This window comes from Desmodus rotundus, chromosome 2 (assembly GCF_022682495.2).
Source record: "Desmodus rotundus isolate HL8 chromosome 2, HLdesRot8A.1, whole genome shotgun sequence".
NCBI classification, from domain to species: domain Eukaryota; kingdom Metazoa; phylum Chordata; class Mammalia; order Chiroptera; family Phyllostomidae; genus Desmodus; species Desmodus rotundus.
In genome coordinates, this window is record NC_071388.1 from 142882608 (window position 1) to 142902174 (window position 19567).

Here is a 19567-nt window from a genome sequence, read left to right on the forward strand (position 1 = left end):
GTGATGGATCTAGGAAAAAACAGTGGAAAGCTGATTAGTTTTTTAATTGAGTCAGAATAGTAACTGATATGAAAAATAGTGAAATAAGTTATTAAATTTGTCTTATAGTAGTTTTACTAGAGTCAGAGATCAAGGGCCAACATTTTTAAAGAAGTTAAGAGTGTTACTTCATTGCAATGAGTAGGGATAATGATATTTTAATTTCTGGTATGAAAAAATTCTAATTATTTAGATCAAAGTTAAAATTTAACAGCATATACTCCTATAGCTTTCAGGCCAAGAAGTTAATTTTGTAGAGATGGGACTATTATTTTATGCTGGGAACAGGCACAGAAATTTATTTCCAAGGAGGAAACAAATTAATGGTTGTATCTAAATTTATTAAGGATTGGTATGAACTGTATTAGGAAAATCAAGAGCTAGTGAAACTTCCACATTTTAACCTTATGCTGGTCAAAAGTTATACATCAAAGTAAGATTCTGGTGTATTGAATATCTGTTGAATCACTTAGTATTTTTTTTAACAATTTTTACCTTTTTTTTTTTGTTTACCCCAATATTTCAAAGATTTTACTCAATATTTCAAAGATTTTATTTATTTATTTTTAGAGAGGGGAAGGGAGGGAGAAAGAGGGAGAGAGAAACATCGATGTTCAGTTGCCCCTCAGGTTGCCTCTCACATGCCCCCCACCGAGGACCTAGCCTGCAACCCAGGCATGTGCCCTGACTCGGAATGGAATTGGCGACCCTTTGATTTGCAAGCCAGCACTCAATCTACTGAGAACCACACCAGCCAGGGGAGAATCACTTATTGAAAAACTGATATTAAATAATTTTTTCCCTATGAGAAATATTGTAGAAATAGCATGTCTTGTAGTCCTAATGTTGTAGATTTTGGAGAATGTCTTGTTTCTTCAAAAATCTCTTGGCTTTTGTCCTAAGAGACTTATCATCTGAATCTTATAACTAAAGGTGAGTTTTTTGAAGATATAGATGAGTTATTTTAAAAAGAATTATCTCACCTTTGAGCACAATTGTGTGTTTATTTCAATGATTTCCAAAATGTATTTGCTATATAGGAATATTTGTTAAAAGAAAGAAAATAGACATTAAGTTTCCCTCAATAGTTTTCGAGACCTAAGCCCTCAAAATTATCTCTCAAGTAGCCATTTTGAATTACCAGAAATCAAGCAAAAGTATTATATTTTTACTGTAACTTGACTCTTAGTTCTAATTCAGAGTTAGTATTTATACATCAGGTGTCTCTCTGTATTTTCTAGAATGAGGCAGGTTGGAAAGCATAGCTGGATGTCTGTTTTATAGAACTAAGAGCATAAATCTACTATTGCATATTGTTAGAGAAGTTTGAAGTTTGGTGTCTGCTTTTAAATGATTATTGTTTGCATTTATGACTTACTTGATGTGGGGTTCATGGTCAAAATACAGGGAAACTTTACAATGATGGATATGCCATGATTTCTAGGAATGTAGTGAGGTAAAGAATAGCATCGTTTCTCTAAAGCCTGTTTAAAATATAATCCATAGAATTTGATTATCAATCTGCAGTATTTTGTAGTTAGTATAAATACAGATCAGGAGCTTTCTGTTCCCTTACTGGTATTTTTGATCTTTTTAGTTTGTATCACTCTGAGTTGTCCATCTTCCTATTTCTTCTTCCAACCACAAATAGTATTTGATATATATATATATATATCAAAACACTCTTTCAAAAAACCCATGGTCTTAATTTAAATTATTTCTACACAGCCTTAAACATTGCCTTACAATGCTATTTTTTATTTTTTTAATTTATTAATTTTAGAGAGCAGGAGAGAGAAACATTAATTTGTTGTTCTACTTATCAGGAATTCATTGGTTGATTCTTGTATGTGCGCTGACTGGGGATCAAACTTGCAACCTGGGCATATTGGGACTACGCTCTAACCAACTGAGCCACCTGGCCAGGGCCTGCCTTACAGTGCTATTTGAAACATGCAGAGTAAATTGGAAATGAGAAAGAAAAGGGAATAGTTGGTTTTCGTAACTATTTTACAGACTAATAGCTAACACATGTGACCTGATAGTCTCTTCCATGTATTATTTCCTGTGTAAAGTGTTCTGGATATAATCAGATGCTGAAATATTTAAATTTTCATTACATTTGTATGTCATTGTGCATTTGCTGTTACTATTGTAGGAAGGAAGCAGACAGTGAATACAGTATTTAATGTGAAGTTTCTGGAAAATTTGGGAGTTGGCAATGCTGTATCATGATATTCTTTTTCTGTTCGACATTAAGTTTATCTGCTGTTAAAGGGCATTGGGGAGTTTAATTCTTGGGGAATAAGAAGATAAAGTACAAATAAAATAGTCATATAGAAAAGGGTATATGGGCTCTTAGGCAATAATATGTCTTTTAAGTCAATAAAAGTGATTATTAGTATTTAAATTAGAAGTTTCTTTTCCAAGCACACTAGATTTAACATCGAGCACAACAAATTGACTCTACTACTATATCATACAGATTTTGGAGAGCTGCCTCTTTGTCGAATCAAAATCTTTATTGCCATGGTCTGATGAAACAGATGTCAGATGGCTAATTGTGGTAGGAGAGAAAAGCTACTGACAAAAGAGAGAGATTGAGAACTTGGCTTTGATATTTGAGTATTGTGGAGTTTTATTATTTAAGGACTGGAGCCATCAGTTGCAATGCTGCCACTATTAATGACTGCACTACAGCTTCTTAAAGTGAAGGGTTAAAATACATGCATGTCTTATAAAATGCATTCCAGTACTGTTCAGAATGGGACTTAAATAGGTATAACAAAATACTATAAGAAAGTCATATTAACTGTTCTTGGCTTCCTTATTATTTTCATTAAAATATTATAAAAAGTATTCATAAAAATACTCATAAAATTATTTCATATTTATGAAAAATATTTTCATAAAAGGTATTACAGCTAGTGAGTAATTGCACCTGTTTGCTATGGTTTTGCTTATGCTAATTTACTATAAGCGCTATGCATGGGCTGCTGAAAAAGCACAGGTGTCCAACGCACAGAACAGTGACTGATAAGAAATAACCTGAGAGATAGCACTTGCCAGTTTTGTACTTGGAACCCTTTCTGTATGTTGAGCAATCTTTATAAATCATAATAGGTAGCCTGGTGTATTACAAAGGGCTTCTAAGTCCAAAGAGGTGGCTTCCCCAGCCTACACCATATACCAGCTCTTTTGAGCAAGTCCCCATTTTTCTGAGCCTTTGGGATAAAGCAGTGATATCTACCCTCATAGGAAATAGATGTAAGTTTACTAGTTAAAGCAATAGCTATATCAGATGATAAAGCAGACATGGTCCCAGAGCTTTCCTTTGTGTTTTCTTAATTGACATCTTTCAAGCTAGACATCTGACCACAGCCTACTACAGTTATCTTTTATTGGGTAACTAATTTTATCTTGAGGTTTTATCCTTTCCATTCCTTTTCCCACACTTTCTATTCTTTTGATATTAAGATGCTCTCTCTTTTGTGAAATAATGCTTATAGTAGTTGGCAAAATAAAAAGTCTGGCAACAAAGCACAGTGTCAGTTACTTTTTTATACTAACTCATTTAAAGGCTTGGGAACCCCATTTTTCTGCAGCTTTTGTACTGTTTGCTTTACCTTTCTAGTGAACGAATACTTTGTCTAATCAAGGTAGCGCCTGGCATAGATAGATGTTCTTAGACATTTTTCTACCTTGACACACTGATGAATCAAATTAACATGTGACATCCATTAATTTAAAACTAAGCAAACTGCTATATATAGGTAAAGTAGATAATAGGTTAATACGAAGTTTCATCCAACCATATACACCTTTATTTCTCTCTGACTGATTTTCACAGAATTGTAGTACAATAAGATATATTTAAAATGTACATGTATGTAATTCCATTTTAAAGACCTTCACTCATCTTTAACCCTTTGGTGCCTATACGCCATTACATTAGTTACTATAGCAGTGGCAGAGCATGGGATTTTGACTCAAAATTTCTAGTTGGTAAAATTTTATTTACTAGACAAAGGACTTTAGTGTACATATGGAGGTGTACATTGCAGAGTTGAATCCAGAAGGAATTAAAGAGATCGTAGAGACACCATCCTTAATGCTGCAGAGAGGAAGTAGGACCAGAGAAGTTGGCAGTGCAGATGGCAGTGCATAAAACTAGGAAACAGAATATAATGCTAAGGGAAGTAGACTCATTTTTAAAAATAAAGAAACACTTAAAGTTGAAATTCCATTATAACACAGCTTACTGTTTAGATTGATAAGTCAACTTGCTCCATTAAAATGGTGGCTATTTTGAACTAATGTTTATTCATAATGCAAATCATTAGACAAATTACTGGGACACTGGAGCAAATCCTGAAAATGTCCACCATCAGCTCCTATGTATTTTTAAGAATGATACAGTGTAGTTCAACATTAAGTAAATACATTTATACCTTTTCCTCAGCTTTTGTATCAAGGTAAATGATTACCCAGATCATCTTTATCTCAGATTCATCATGAAACTTTGAAGTCAGTACACAGTCATATTTTTAATAACTTTACTTTTAATAGCATTTTCTGTTTTTCCATAATAATTCAGAAATTTTTTAGTTTGGACAGTGACTGATTCAGAGTTTCTCCTTATTGATTTTTTTATGATTACAGAGTTAATACATGCTCAAAAAGAAGTCATAAAATCTATTTAGGAACATGATGATATGATGAAACAAATTTTACAAGTATTTGTTCAACTTTTTTGTTTGCTTAACTATAGTAACTTTGTTGCTTTCATGTAGAAAGTAATTGGGATAGATTTCTAAAGTGATGATCTACTTAGAAATGTTTTTGCTAATTTATATATTTCCAAATAGTGGACATCAGTGCATACAGGTGCTGCATAATGATGTTTCAGTCAGCAACGGACCATATGCAGGAATACCTCCAAGATCGTGCACGGGCTTGGTTCCAGACCAATGTACAATAAAGCAAGTATTACAGTGAAACTTGTCAATCATTTTGCTGGTGGAGGGTATTGCCTTCAATTTTTAAAAATCTCAACAACTGTGAAACTCAATAAAATGAAGCTCAATAAAACAAGGTATACCTGTATACAGCAGTGGTCCTATAAGGTTATAATGGAGCTGACAAATTGCTATCACCTAGTGACATCATACCTGTCATAATGTTGTTGTATAATGTGTTACAGGTTTGTGATGCTGGTGTAAACAAATTTGCATTGTCAATAATATAAAAGTGCAGCATACACAATTATGTATAGTACATATGCTTTATAAAAAACAGCTGTGTTACCAGTTTGTGTTTTTACTGTACCTTTTCTGTGTTTAGATACTTTTAGACACACAAATACTTAGAGTTGCCTGCAGTATTCAATTCAGTAATATGCTGTACAGGCTTGTAGCCTAGGAGTAGTAGGCCAAAGCATCTTTGTTGGTGTAAATGAACTCTGTGTTGTTCGCACAAAGATGAAATCACCTAATGATGCATTTCCCAGAATGTATCCCTGTTGTTAAGCCACACATAACTGTATTTAAGGCTGTATTTAAGCCTTTTGGGGTGAACAGAAGATTAGCTGTAAATAGAGATTCTGATTAAGATGTCTGGGGTATGATAGGGTCTGAGATTCCCAATTTCTAAGAAATTCCCAGGTGATGCCTCTATATTACTGATCTATGGACTGTACTGAACTTTGAATAAGAAGGCTAAGGACAAAAGTTAGCAAAGTTTCTGTAAGATGCTGAGAAGTATTTTTAGCTTTGTGGGCCCTGTGGCCTCTGTCACAACTCTTGGACTCTGCCATTGTAGCACTATAGCAGTCCTAGACAATGCATAAAGGAATGAGTGGGGCTGTCTATGTGCCAATAAAAAGAAGCAGGTAGCAGGGCAGGCATATTGTAGCTGGCCAACCCCTGCTTCAGGAGACCACACTGAAATTAGATACTGCTTACAAAAGATTTGTGATTTTCAGTAAAAAATACATACACACACTGTATATCTATCAGATATATATATCATATATATATAAATATATATAGATAGATAGATGGGGTCAGCTTGTCCTGATAACTTTTATTCTAATTGGTTAGTTTTATATCCTTGAGGATATGACACATCTCTAAAAATCACATTTTAATACTGAAAAACAATTGCTTCACATCTAATTGATAAACTTATTAAATTTTACTAAATATCCGCTGAGTTTTAATGGATAAATGATGATAAAGTACTAATGAAAGGTCAGCTAAAAGCTATACATAAAAAGCAGGAATGCTCAGAACTCAAGGATGTTTAAAATTGTACCCAAATAAATAAGACTGTTATAAAACCCATTGTATTTAACTTACTTTTAGATTGTGAGTCTACAAGTGACTTCCTTGCCAAGTCTGGAACATTTTTTCAGGGTTAAGAAATAGAGTGGGAGACATAAGATAGTGACGAGAAAAATAATTTTAATGGAAATTTATAAATAGGAAGACCAAAATAAATATATCAAGTTTTGTCATAGCTGTTATGAACTACTAGAAAAACTAGCTTCTGGTCTTCTGGCCAAAATGGAGGTGTAGGTAGACACGGTGTGCCTCCTCGCAGAACCAAAAGGACAACAACAATTTAAAAACAACCAGAACTGACAAAATCGATCTGCATGAAAGTCCGACAACCAAGAAGTTAAAGAAGAAACATTCATCCAGACCGGTGGGGGCGGGGGAGCGGAGATGTGCAGCTGGGCAGAGAGGATTCATGGGAAAATGGTGGCTGGCAGACCCAGCAAGGCAGCGGATTGTGGAGCGGGGAGGTCCAGACTGCAGCTGGCCGGCAAGGAGCAGCTGGCGGACCTGTGGTCCCACATTCGCATGCAGATAAACCGGGACGAACAAATAGGGAGCGAAGCAGACCTCGCAACCCCAGGGCTCCAGCACAGGAAAAGAAAGCCTCAAACCACTGACTGAAAACCCCTTGGGGCTTGAGGCAGCAGCAGAAGAAACTCCCAGCCTCACAGGAGAGTTCGTTGGGGAGACCCACAGGGTCCCAGAAGGTACACAAAGCACCCGTACAGGAATCAGCACCAGAAGGGCCCATTTTGCTTGTGGGTAGTGGGGGAAGTGACTGAAAACCAGCAGAGAGTGGAGCAAGCACTGTTGTTCCCTCTCAGAAACCTTCCCCACGTACAACTTCGCAGAGCAGCGCTGTGGGTTGCCCCGCCCTGGTGAACACCTAAGGCTCCACCTCTTAGTAACAGGAGCGACAAGACAAAAAAAAAATAGAGCCCAAATGAAAGAACAGATCAGAGCGCCAGAAAAAATACAACTAAGCAACGAAGAGATAGCCAACCTATCAGATGCACAGTTCAAAACTACTGGTAATAAGGATGCTCGCAGAAATGGTTGAGTTTGGTCACAAATTTAGATGAAAAAATTAAGAACATGCTAAGTGGAATAAAGGAAAGTGTACAGGGAACCAACAGTAATGAGAAGGAAACCAGGACTCAAATCAATAGTTTGGACCAGAAGGAAGGAAGAAAACATCCAACCAGATAAGAATGAAGAAACAAGAATTCAAAAAAATGAGGAGAGGCTTAGGAACCTCCAGGACAACTTCAAACGTTCCAACATCCGAATTATAGGGGTACCAGAAGGAGAAGAGGAAGAACAAGAAATTGACATTTTATTTGAAAAAATAATGGAGAACTTCCCCAATCTGACAAAGGAAATAGACTTCCAGGAAGTCCAGGAAGCTCAGAGTCCCAAAGAACTTGGACTCAAGGAAGAACACACCAAGGCACATCATAATTACATTACCTAAGATTAAAGATAAGGAGAGAATCTTAGAGGCAGCAAGAGAAAAGACATGGTTACCTACAAAGGAGTTCCCATAAGACCGTCAGCTGATTTCTCAAAAGAGACCTTACAGGCAAGAAGGGGCTGGCAAGAAGTATTCCGAGTCATGAAAGGCAAGGACCTACATCCAAGATTACTGTATCCAGCAAAGCTTTCATTTAGAATGGAAGGGCAGATAAAGTGCTTCTCAGATAAGGCCAGATTAAAGGTGTTCATCATCACCAAGCCCTTATTATATGAAATGTTAAAGGGATTTATCTAAGAAAAAGAAGATAAAAAATATGAACAGTAAAATGACAGTAACAGTTATTAACAACCACATCTAAAACAAAAGCAAACTAAGCAAACAACTAGAACAGGAATAGAACCATAGAAGTGGAGATCACATGGAGGGTTATCAGCAGGGGAGTGGGAGGGGCAGAGAAGGGTGAAGGTACAGAGAATAAGTAGCATAAATGATAGGTAGAAAATAGACAGGGAGGTTAAGAATAGTGTAGGAAATGTAGAAGCCAAAGAATTTATATGTATGACCCATGGACATGAACTAAAGGGGGGGGATGTGGGTGGGAGGGGATGTGCAGGGTGGAGGGGAGTGAAGGGGGGGAATGGGACAACTGTAATAGCATAATCAATAAAATATATTAAAAAATACATATATATTGTTGCCCAAGTCTTTGTACACGCCTGTTACAAAGCACATCATTTTTGCAGCCGTGAACAGTCAATGCACAAAATGAAGGGGGAGTTCAATGTGAATGACAACACAGCAAGTACATGTATGACTTAGTATCATTTCAGAGTTCATCCAGAAAAATTGTCAACTATCCCACTAATAAAAAAATAAAATGCCATGTACTGTATAGAATAACCTCCTTTGTGACTATTTGTGACTATTCATTCTTAAGCAAACCTCAACTGCTTGCTACCTGCTGTATTCATTAGCCTGTCCACATTCTTATTCCCTATAGAGCATGTAGAATTACAATTGTTAGAAAACTGCTGTGCTGCTCAGTATATTTGCTACTTAATATATGTTTATCTGATTTCCTTGTGTTTTTTCCAGTTATTTTAGAAAGATGAAGTTTTTTGCCCTAGAAGCCAGTTATTAATATTTTCTGGATGTTGTGGAATGGATTGATTTCAGATAAACAATGTAATGCATACTGTGTCATACGCAGTAAATTTTCTGTACTCAAACAAAACAAAACTAGCTTCTTTTTACCAAGGATTGTATAAAGAAAGAAGTATGAAGTGCCTGCCCTATAAAATTGCAAAGTTATAGAGGTAAAAGTAAGGTCACGAAGGAAAGAGCATTTTACTAGCTCCTGGAATAAAGCTAGTGAAATGTTGAAATCACAAAAGACCTCAAATTCATTCTAAAATCGGCCAAGGCCTGTGGTGTTCTGTATAAAGAGGATAATGAGGCAGAGGTGAATCATTGAAACCAAGATCTGAATAACTAGAGTTCACAACCTTCTAATGTGAACTAGAATCTTAGCTAGCATTGTTCATCCATCCATCTCTGTCCCTTTCGCATGTGTTTTTCCTGGCTATTCCAAATCTTAATCATGCACATTCTTGTTTTCAATGGATCTCACTTCCACTTTGAAAAGTCAATATAAGGGAACTTCCTGCTGCAGCCTTCTCCCTGTTACCATTACAGGTTACATCTCTCATCATTCCACCCATTTCTCTTATAGTATGAGCCATCCTTCCACTTGCTCAAACTTTACTTCCTGTGCTCTACATTCCACCTCCCCACCCCTGCAATTCCCTTTTTCACATATCTTCAATCTTCCCCTTTATAACCAATCTCCAGTCTTCTCGTTAGAGTATTTTTACATATTCACGTTTCTCCTATGTTAGAGAAAAAAAACCTCGTGCCTAGTTCTCTCACATTGAAAATCTGGCATCTTAGAAGTTGAGAGAAGAGTTAGTTCCTATTTCCACAGTGACTGCAGTTGCTTCCACAGGTGTCTTGCTCTCACCCCTAACTAAAATTTTTCTCCTTGCATTGTCTGCAGACCTCTTAATTACAAAGTTTATTGTTCATTTTTCAATCCATTATTTGAAATGGTTTGTCATTGCTTTTCAGAATGCTTATTTTTCTTAATTTCTGTGACACCACCACCTCCTGTTTTTTTTTTTTCCTAGCTTTCTGATTACTCTTGGGTTGGCCAAAAAGTTCATTTAGTTTTTGCTGTATGATGGCTCTAGTAGTGCTTAGTTTTCTTTAACCTCACTCAAAACAATTTTGTTAGATTGTATTGTGACAACTGTCATGTCAGCATTCATGTAAAAAAGAAATCAAAATTGGTGAATTTTTGTGCAGCCATTTTAATATTGAGGATGGAATAATATGTGCAACATTTCAGCTAATTCTTTATTATTTAAAGGTAAAAACAGCTGAAACAAAAAAAATGTTTGTGCAATGTATGAAGAAAGTGCTGTGACTGATCAAATGTGTCAAAAGTGGTTTACAAAGTTTCTTGGTACTATTGCCATTGATAATTCTTTGCAGTGGGGCTGTCTTATGCATTGGAAAATATTTAGCAGCATTCCTGAACTGTACCTACTAGAATAGCAGGAGATAGCCAGCATACTGAAAATATCCAAATCAATAAAGTTGGTAAAAATGAAAAATGTGTCATATTATGGAAAAAAACTGAACAGACTTTTTGGCCTCATACTCAATTGTGGCTTAGATATTAACTCTTCATTAAATTATCTCCCTTCTATAAGCCAAAAGGCTCCTTTATGTTCTAGTAATGCTGTCTGCAGAACTTTAACACTTAGCCACAGTCACTAGACTTATCCTTAAGGGCAGTACTGGTACTTGTTTATTTCTCTATCTCCCCCCTGATAGAATTTATTCTGTAAATATTGGTGAAGTAAAAAAACATAGAAAATAAAGAACTATAGAGTATAAAGTAAGGAGTGAATGTAACATGTTTTTTTCTTTAGTAAAAGGTAGAGAATTTTCTCAGGGAGGAAAGCTTTCTCTGAAAATCTAACCCTTATTTCTTAAAACAGCACTGATAAAATTCATTGGAATGCACACAACTTCACCCTCTCCACCAATTTCTAATAAGTAATTTCTAGGACTAAAGAATACAAAAGAAGTTGTTTCATTTTGTATTTTTGAAAGAAACATAAAAGGAAATGCTTTGTAAGTAATTGAAATATGGTGGGTCTTAATATTTTCTTTCAGATTTTGGGTTTGGAATTCATAACTTTTGATTCCAGATAAAGAACTGAAAGTTACTCCAACCAAAGCTCACTCACATAACTTAAAATTCTTCAGGAATTGGAGATTTCTTGGCTATGAATAGAATGAGAAATAAATGCCAGCTCAGATGTGTAAGGGTGGGTAGGTAGATTAGTGCCAGCTAACTCATCCTGTCTCATACTGACACAGTCAGACACAAGCAAATAACCAGTTGGCTCTTAATGCAGGACCTTAATATAACTTCTTATCTTGGCGAGCATAGAGAGCATTTTGTTTAGAACAAAGTCAGTTGTCAGTGAAGTCACTGTTTTAAACTGCAGGGATTCTGTCATAAAAGTGTGTCTGAAGTGTGGGAATATATGTGAGGGAAAAGTAATATAGGAATTAATACGACACAGGAATGAAGATTTCAAGAGAGTGGAGTCCGGCATACAGTACAGAGATTATCAGTTCCAATTCAGCCAAGGCTAGAGTAAAACCAAATAACGAGAAACATGAAGACACCTGTTTGAATCTATTGGTGTCACTCTTAAAAAAGAAAAGGCAATTTATTTAAAACTTTTGGTAGTGGCTTACTAAATGTTTAAATTTGTGGTTCAGAAATAAGAGTATAGGTACTTATATTGCCTGAATTGTTGAATTCACTTGAATATTAAATTTTAAATGTATTCCATTCCTGAAAAGTAAAAATAATTAAGATATAATTCTTTTATAATATATTGCTAGAAATTACATTTCTGGACTATAAAACTCGGATATAAATAGTGGAAGTCTAAGTTCTTAAGTGAATTATAAAGGGAAAAGTGATTATGAAGAGGATAATACCAAACAGAAACACACACATACGTACACAATCCTGTAATTCTTCGTCTTTCTTTCATCCACCTCATGAATCTCTTTGTATAATGTTATTGTCTCTTTGTTTTGGATTTGGAGTGGGTCTAGGTTTAGGTGTTTTGCTTAGAAGGAAGGGAGAATTGAAGTAGAAGGTTGAAACAGTTTTTTAAAATCCATAGCTATGCTTTTCATTCCTACACTATATAGGGACTAACATTCATTGATCATTTGCTATGTGCCAGCCACATGATTCTCATAAGAAGTTTTTAAAGGTAGATTCTATTTTTATTTCCATTTTGAGAAATTAAAGATCAGAGAGGTCAATTTTTCTAACTTCACACCCCTCGTAAATGGCAAAGTTGACACTCAGATTCGTCTCTAACTACAAAGCTTAAACTCTTAACACTAAAAGAAACCACATAAGTGCTTCATTGTAGGGTTATTTATTATTGGAAAGAAACTCTTTATAACTAGAACAAAATAATGCCTTTTATATAACTAGTCTTTTAAGATATGCAAGCAGTTTATTATAATGAGCCTTTCTTTACAACCATATTTTTTCCAATATGTTTTATTCTTATCTAACAATATTCAGTTATAGGAAACCTCTAGTCTACTTTTGTTTTTGTGGATTTACCTATTCTGGGCATTTCATATCAACAGAATCATACACGTGCCCAAACTGGTCTTTTTTGTCTGTCTTCTTTCAGTTAGCATACTGTTTTCAAAGTTCATTCATTCAGCATTTATCAGTATTTATTTTCTTTTTGTGGCTGACTTATATTTCCTTGTATGGATATACACCACATTTTGTTTGGTCATCAGTTGATGGACATTTGGTTTGTTTCCACTTTTTTGCTATTATGAACAATGTTGCTATGAACATCGAGGTACAGATTTTGGTGAAAACATATGTTTTAAATTCTCTTGGGTATATTCCTGGAATGGAACTGTTGAATCAGATGGCAACTCTTTAAATTTTTGAGAATCTACCAAACTGTTTTTATATGGTAGCTGCACCATTTTATGTTCCCATGAGCAGTGTATGAGAATTCTGATTTCTCCATGTCCTCACCAATACTTTTCTTTCTTTCTTCTTGTTCTTTGTATAATTGTCTTAGTGAGTATGAAGTGCCATCTCATTGTGATTTTCATTTGCATTTCTCTAATTATTAATGATGTTGAGCATACTTTCCATGTGCTTATTGGCCATTCGTTTTATCTTCTTTGCAGAACTATCTATTCAAATCTTTTGCCCCTTTTAAAATTAGCTTGTCTTACTTTGGGGTTAAGAATCCATTTATATTTCATTTATATCCTAATAGTAGACCCTAATCAGATAGGTGATGTGCAGATACTTTCTTCATTCTGTGGGTTGTGTTTTCACTTTGTTGAAATGTCCCTTAAAGCACAAAAGTTTTAACTTGAGAAAGTTCGATTCATTTTTTCTTAAGTTGCTTATGCTTTTGGTGTTAGATCTGAGAAACCATTGCTTCATTGATAGTTATGAAAATTTACACCCGTGCTTCTAAGAACTTTATAGTGGTCTTAAATTTAGATGTGGTCCATTTCGAATTAAATTTTGTAAGTTGTATGAGGTAGAGAACCAAATTTGGTTTTTTTTGCATCCAGTTGTTGCAGCACCATTCGTTGAAAAGACCTTTTTTCCCCTATTGAGTTGTCTTGGTACCCTTGTCAAAATTTAATTGACTATAGATACATAGGTTTATTTCTGGACTTTAAATTCTGTTCCACTGGTCTATATGTCTATCCTTATGCCAGTACCACACTATTTGATTATTGTAGCTTTGTATTAAGTATTAAAATTGGGAAGTGTGAGTCCTCCAACTTTTTTGTTTTAAGATTGTTTTAGTTATTTGGAGTCCTTTACATTTCCATATGAATTTTAGGATCAATTTATTCATATCTGCCAAAAAAAAAAAAGGAACCTATAGATCAGTTGAGGGAACATTACCATCTTAATAATTTGTTTTCAATTTCATAAACAAAGGCTATTTTTCTATTTGTTTAGATCCACAATAAAGTTTTTGGTTATCTTCATGTCGGTTCTGCACATTATTGTTAACTGTATTTCTAAGATTTTGTAGTTTGATATTTTGAGGGATCTTTTAGCATAAATTTTTTTTAATTGTCTAATGCTATATAAAGAAAAGTTACTGTTTTTTTTAAAAAAAATATTTTAGATAAATAAATCAAAAGAATAGAATAGAAAGTCTGAAAACAGTCCTACACATACAGGTTATGTGACTTAGGACAAAGGTTACAAAAAAGTACTAACCATTAAAAATATTAATAAATTGGACTTTATTTAAATTAAAAACTGCTGTTTATCAAAAGATCTCATTAAGAGAGTGAAAAGACTAGCCATAAACAGAACACATTCTTGAAACACATTTCTGACAAAGTACTTGGGTGTAGAATATATAAAGAACTCTGTAAACCAATGGAAAAGTAAGCAAAAGACGAACAGGAATGTCAAAAAGGAAGAGATCTGAATGGGCAATAATAAGTATGTTAGTCACCAGAAAAATAATATTACAATCACCACATACTTTCTGACCCACTAAAATTAAAAAGACTGATTAATGTGAAATGTTGAGGACTATATGGAGCAACTGAAACTCTTCATACATTGCTAGTGGAAGTACAAAGTAATCAACTACTTTAGGAAAGTATGTAATGCTTTCTTCTAAATCCAAATCTACATCTACCTTGTAACCTAGCAATTCCACTCCTAGAATATCCCAAGAGAAATGAGGACTGATGCCTACCACCCACCAAAGATAAACACACAGCACCATGTAAACAGTCTAGTGCTATAGGAGCCCTAAATTGGAAGCAACCCAGACACCAAATATTAGAATGGATAGATAAATTTTGGTATTTTTATACAATGGAGTACTAAGCTGCAATACAAAGAATACATTATTCATGCTACATAAAACGTGGATGAATGTCACAGTACTGAGTGAAAGAATCGAGACATTAGAATACTTACACTATATGATGTTATGGAGATGGAGTTTTAACAGTAGGTGAAACCAGTCATCATGACAACTGACAATAATAGTGGTTATCTTAGGATTTGGAGGAGGGAAGGTCGATATTGACTGGGAAAAGAACAAAGTTTCTCAGGTACTAGAAATGTTCTATATTTGGTCTGGTTGGTAAGTACATGTGGGTGTATCATACTAAAGGTTCATTGATCTGTATACATGACAGGCATTTGCACTTTACTGTGTATACTTTAACTAAAATGCATATATGTATATAGAAAAACGTTAAATAAAATAGGCATCATTGATCATTTTTTAAATTCAAAATATGACCTCTATGTGAGATAAATGAAAGGTTTTGACAAAGAGACCAAGATGCCCGTTCCTTCAGTTTTTTAATAGAACTTCAAAGATCACAAATAAGAGTCATAGGAGAGAAAACGTGCCAGGGATTGTCTGTATAGCTCCCCCCAGAGAGGACAATCATGGTGTTTTGAAAAGGAGCTTTAAAGCAAGTGAATCCTCAAAGTTTTTAAGTCCCTTGCCTGAGCAGTTTGTGTGTGACAGCTGCTATCCTCCCAGTTGGTAGGAATATGGTGCATTTGAAATAGTAGAATCTCTATGGACTACTGATCTGGAGCCTCACATCATGGCCATTAAAATTCCTTGCTCTGCCTATTTTGTAAGGGTCACTGAGCAACCGAGCGTGTACATCTCAGTGAAATTCAATTATATTAACATTGTAGTTATAATTTCCTAAAGTTTAGTAAACTGTACTTTAGAGGTTTTCCTATTTTTATGTTAGTGCAGGGTCACAAACTAGTAAAGAAAACAACTGAAATTCTGTTCCATGATTAACTTTGTTAGTATGAATTCAGATGTTCTCAGATCATTAGTGGATTTTGTTTTTGTTTTTGTTTTTTTACAATGAATAATAATGCTGACAGTTCAATTTTATGATTAGATTTCTGTTCACCAATCAGTATGTTTGAGGAATTTCTTTTTTTTTAAGGGGGAAAGCATTTAGTACACCTTTTTGCCATGTAGTAGGTAATACTTCTAGGCAGATTAACCCTTAATGGCACATGAGAAGCACATTAAACTAGTCCCTAGGTGGTGAGTAAGGTTGAGTGCAGAGGTTAAATACTAACTTTCATAGACCAGGTCAGGGAGCCATCAGAATGCGTCAGGGTTGTCTGTGGTGTCAGGTGAATTGCAAAGAGGTTGTTTAGGTGTGTCTTTACTTTCTACCACAGATAGTGTGGGACTGGAATCATTATGGTGAGGTGCCCTTCAAATGTTCATTCAGGTCTAAGTACTTCACTGGTTTTGACCTATCCTTGGGAAAGGAGGAGAGGACATGCGCACGATGATCCTTTCAGTCCAGGGTGTTTATGACTAAGGACTTTGGGCTTTTACTGCCGCCAGTGCACCTCCTTGTGTGTCATGGATTTGGATTGATCCCGTGAGAAGATTCTGTTCTGTCTCTGACACCAGTTAGACACTACCTTTCCTTTATAGCATGTCTGATCCTTCTTAGGGTAGGCAAAGAGTGTAATTGCAATATATTTAGTGGGGGGAATGTTAAGAGAGAAGATGTAGTAAAATTTATGCAAGATACAGATTAAAAGTATCAGGGAAGATCTGTGCATATAAGATAGCCATCATTCATAGTAATCATAAGACAAAGAGATGTGTCTTTGCTTAGGAAGTTATTGAAAGCCACTTCAGTTAAGTGACTTACTAGGCTGAGAACTGAAATGTCTATAAAAGACATAATCTGATTTACGATTCACACATGGATACATGCTGTTTTGAGTGATCAAAGAAGTAGAGTTCCTTCACATAATCTAAAAATGGTACAAACAGGACAAATGAAATAATACGTATTTTAAATTCTAAGTGAGAACAAGAGAGCAGAGAAACACAGTGCTAATTAATGAAAGAAATGCTCGTAAATAAGAAATCTTATACCTTAGAGTTAGGTTACAGTACACACACAAGCTATGAAGTACAGTAAAAAAGTATAGGTAACAAACTGAGCTTTTTGCTCTAAGTAATGAAATTGAAAATTTGATAACCAAGACAGGTATTAACAGAAAATTTAAGCTCTGTCTGTTACTAATCCTGCAGATGTCCAGTATTCTTTTTTAACTTGTGAATTAATGTATTACTCATTTCTAGTTTGTAAACATTTTCAATAAAAACAGATGGTGTTTCTATTATACCAAATTATGTTTTCCTTTTTTCATTTTTCCCTCCTCAGGAAACTTACTGGACATTCTTTCCACATGGGCTACAGCATGGCAATTTTGAACGGTGTTGTAGCTGCTCTTACTGTTGCATGGTGCCTCATGTAAACCGACACTGAAGCAATATTCTTGGCAAAACTTAGTCATGATTGCTTTGTAATAACAGAGAAGAACATCATTGCTTACTCCGAAGACCAAGAAACCTCCTGTTCATTATGTAATTCAGATACTTGTCATTATGGAAGACCTTCTTAAACATTGTTCTAAAACCTAGGCATTGGGACAGCTGAGTATTGGTTCAAGTAATTTCTTAAATTGTAAAATGTTTACCTCATCTCTTCTGTGTGTGTTATTTTTCTAAACTGTAGAAAGCATTTTAATGGAAATCAAACTGGAAAACTTGAATACAGTACAATGCCTACCTTTCCATATAGATACTACATTTTCCCTGAGAAATACTGATACTACTGTTTAATTGAGACAGAATATATCTTAATTATTCATTATATCAGGAAAGCAACCAATGCTCAGTACTTTGACATTTTATAGCAGCTACTTTTAAGTCAGAATATTTAGTTTTTGATAATTCTTTTAATTAATAGAAGGTGCATTTTATATTTTTAATGGTGCTTAGTTTCTTGTGTTTTTTTAACATTTTTCTATACACATTGAATTTGTATGTTTTAAAAATTGTTACATCTGGACAAATGTAAATGTTATTCTTCAGCTGGTGCAAACTTAATACCTACCATTTTTAGTAAGTATTTTGTCTTTTTAAAAAATTAAGTTTTAACCTTAGTTTAAAATTAAGTAAATTTATTTTTAACAACAAAAATGTCTATAAAGGGGTAACACATAAGCCATTAAAATACTGAGAAATTTGAAGCTGTTCATTATGTCTATTTCTACAATTCCAAATATTTATCCTGCTGTATGTATAGTTACTTCAATAGAACTGATTTATTTTGTTTTTAATAAATGTAAACCTGACATTTTTATATTTAGAAATGCTTGAACTAGTTAGTTTCTAATCTCAAAAATTTACTGAAATAGAAAATGTATTTTGATACAGTGTGTATGTATGTATAATTTTTTTATATATAGTTCCATAATTTTCCTATTTAAATGTTTTTTACAATTGTGGTGTTAGTTTTTGTTTTATAGTAATTAAGCTTTCATTGTTCTAACTTCTAAATTCCTGTTTGGAAAGTCATTTCAATTTTAAAAAGATGGACTATTTAAAATGCTATTTTCCCTAGCCATTGGCAAACTTACGTTTAGGAAAGCATTGTAGAATGAAACTGGTTATTCAGGGTAAATGGGAAATGTGTGAGTGCAGCCTGTTTCTGTTATCTGCTGAGTGTTATTACTGAGTAAATGATTTATTGATGTTCTAAAAGTCTTAATGTTTTACTACTCAAAAGCACTTAGTTGGAAGTGACAGATGATGCTCCAATTTAAATGATCTAAAGTGTTTAGATTAATATAAGTTTATTTGTTTATGTACATATAGACATACATACATATGTACATATATACAAATTTCAAGGCTTAAGGATTCCTTCTAGAGTGGATGTTGCAGTGAGTCTATTTTCAGTCCCTGTCTTCCTCTCCCCACCAATCCCAACTTTGGCTCTAAAGGGCTCTTCTGTTGCAAAGGAATATACAAGTTTTTCTTCTCCACCCTTTCTAATAAACTCCCACCCAAATCTGGATAGCTTCTTCCAGATTCTTTGTCTTATGACTAAGAAAAAGATTACAGTATACCTATATGTAGATATCTATAAGATATAGGTACACATAGGTATCAGCTGTAAGATATTTTTCCTGGAACCCTGTTTCTTCTGGACGAGCACTCCTGAGAAATTACTCTCCAGTTTAATACAGAGTCCAAATACAAACCATCCTACTTACGTAGCAGAGTGATTGGCTAAGGATAGGTACCTAACCAAAGCTGGCCAATCCTAGTTTCTCATCTCTCCTGGCCACAGTGATTACAACAGGAATAGAGATGCGACTCCTATCAGGCCAGTCTTTCCCCGGGATTTTTCAACTTAAATTTAAGGTATGATGAAGCTGGGAAGATAAAAGTCCAGGAGATGCTGGTAGCCAGAGTTCAGCCAAGCTGTGGGAAAGAAGGAGTAAAGCTGATGTGTATACTGTTAATGACATTCCTCCAGGCCTTGAAGCCCAGTGGTGACCCTGATGTTCTTGAAATTTGGTAACGAGCTAATAAATTCCCTCCTCCAGCCTCTGCTGTTAATACTGGTTTTTGTCACTTTTAGTTAAAAGGAATCAAGATGAGTTTGTTGAGCAGCTAGAATCAAAATCCATCTCGGTTAT

The 19567-nt window shown here is 34.7% G+C and overlaps 1 protein-coding gene across 2 annotated transcripts in view; it reads left to right on the top strand.

The window, feature by feature from the left end:
• Positions 1-18232, top strand: part of ARL6IP6 (ARF like GTPase 6 interacting protein 6) — a 34121-nt gene extending 15889 nt beyond the window's left edge. The window contains exon 4 of one of the 2 annotated variants that reach the window (XM_045187423.2): positions 4908-5181. In XM_045187423.2, the coding sequence (XP_045043358.1) occupies positions 4908-5037 (130 nt within the window). In that variant the 3' untranslated portion in view covers positions 5038-5181. Of the gene's footprint in view, positions 1-4907; positions 5182-17238 lie in introns of those variants that run through there. The other variant, XM_024579903.4, reaches the window with a different exon arrangement.
• The last annotated feature ends 1335 nt before the right edge of the window (positions 18233-19567 follow it).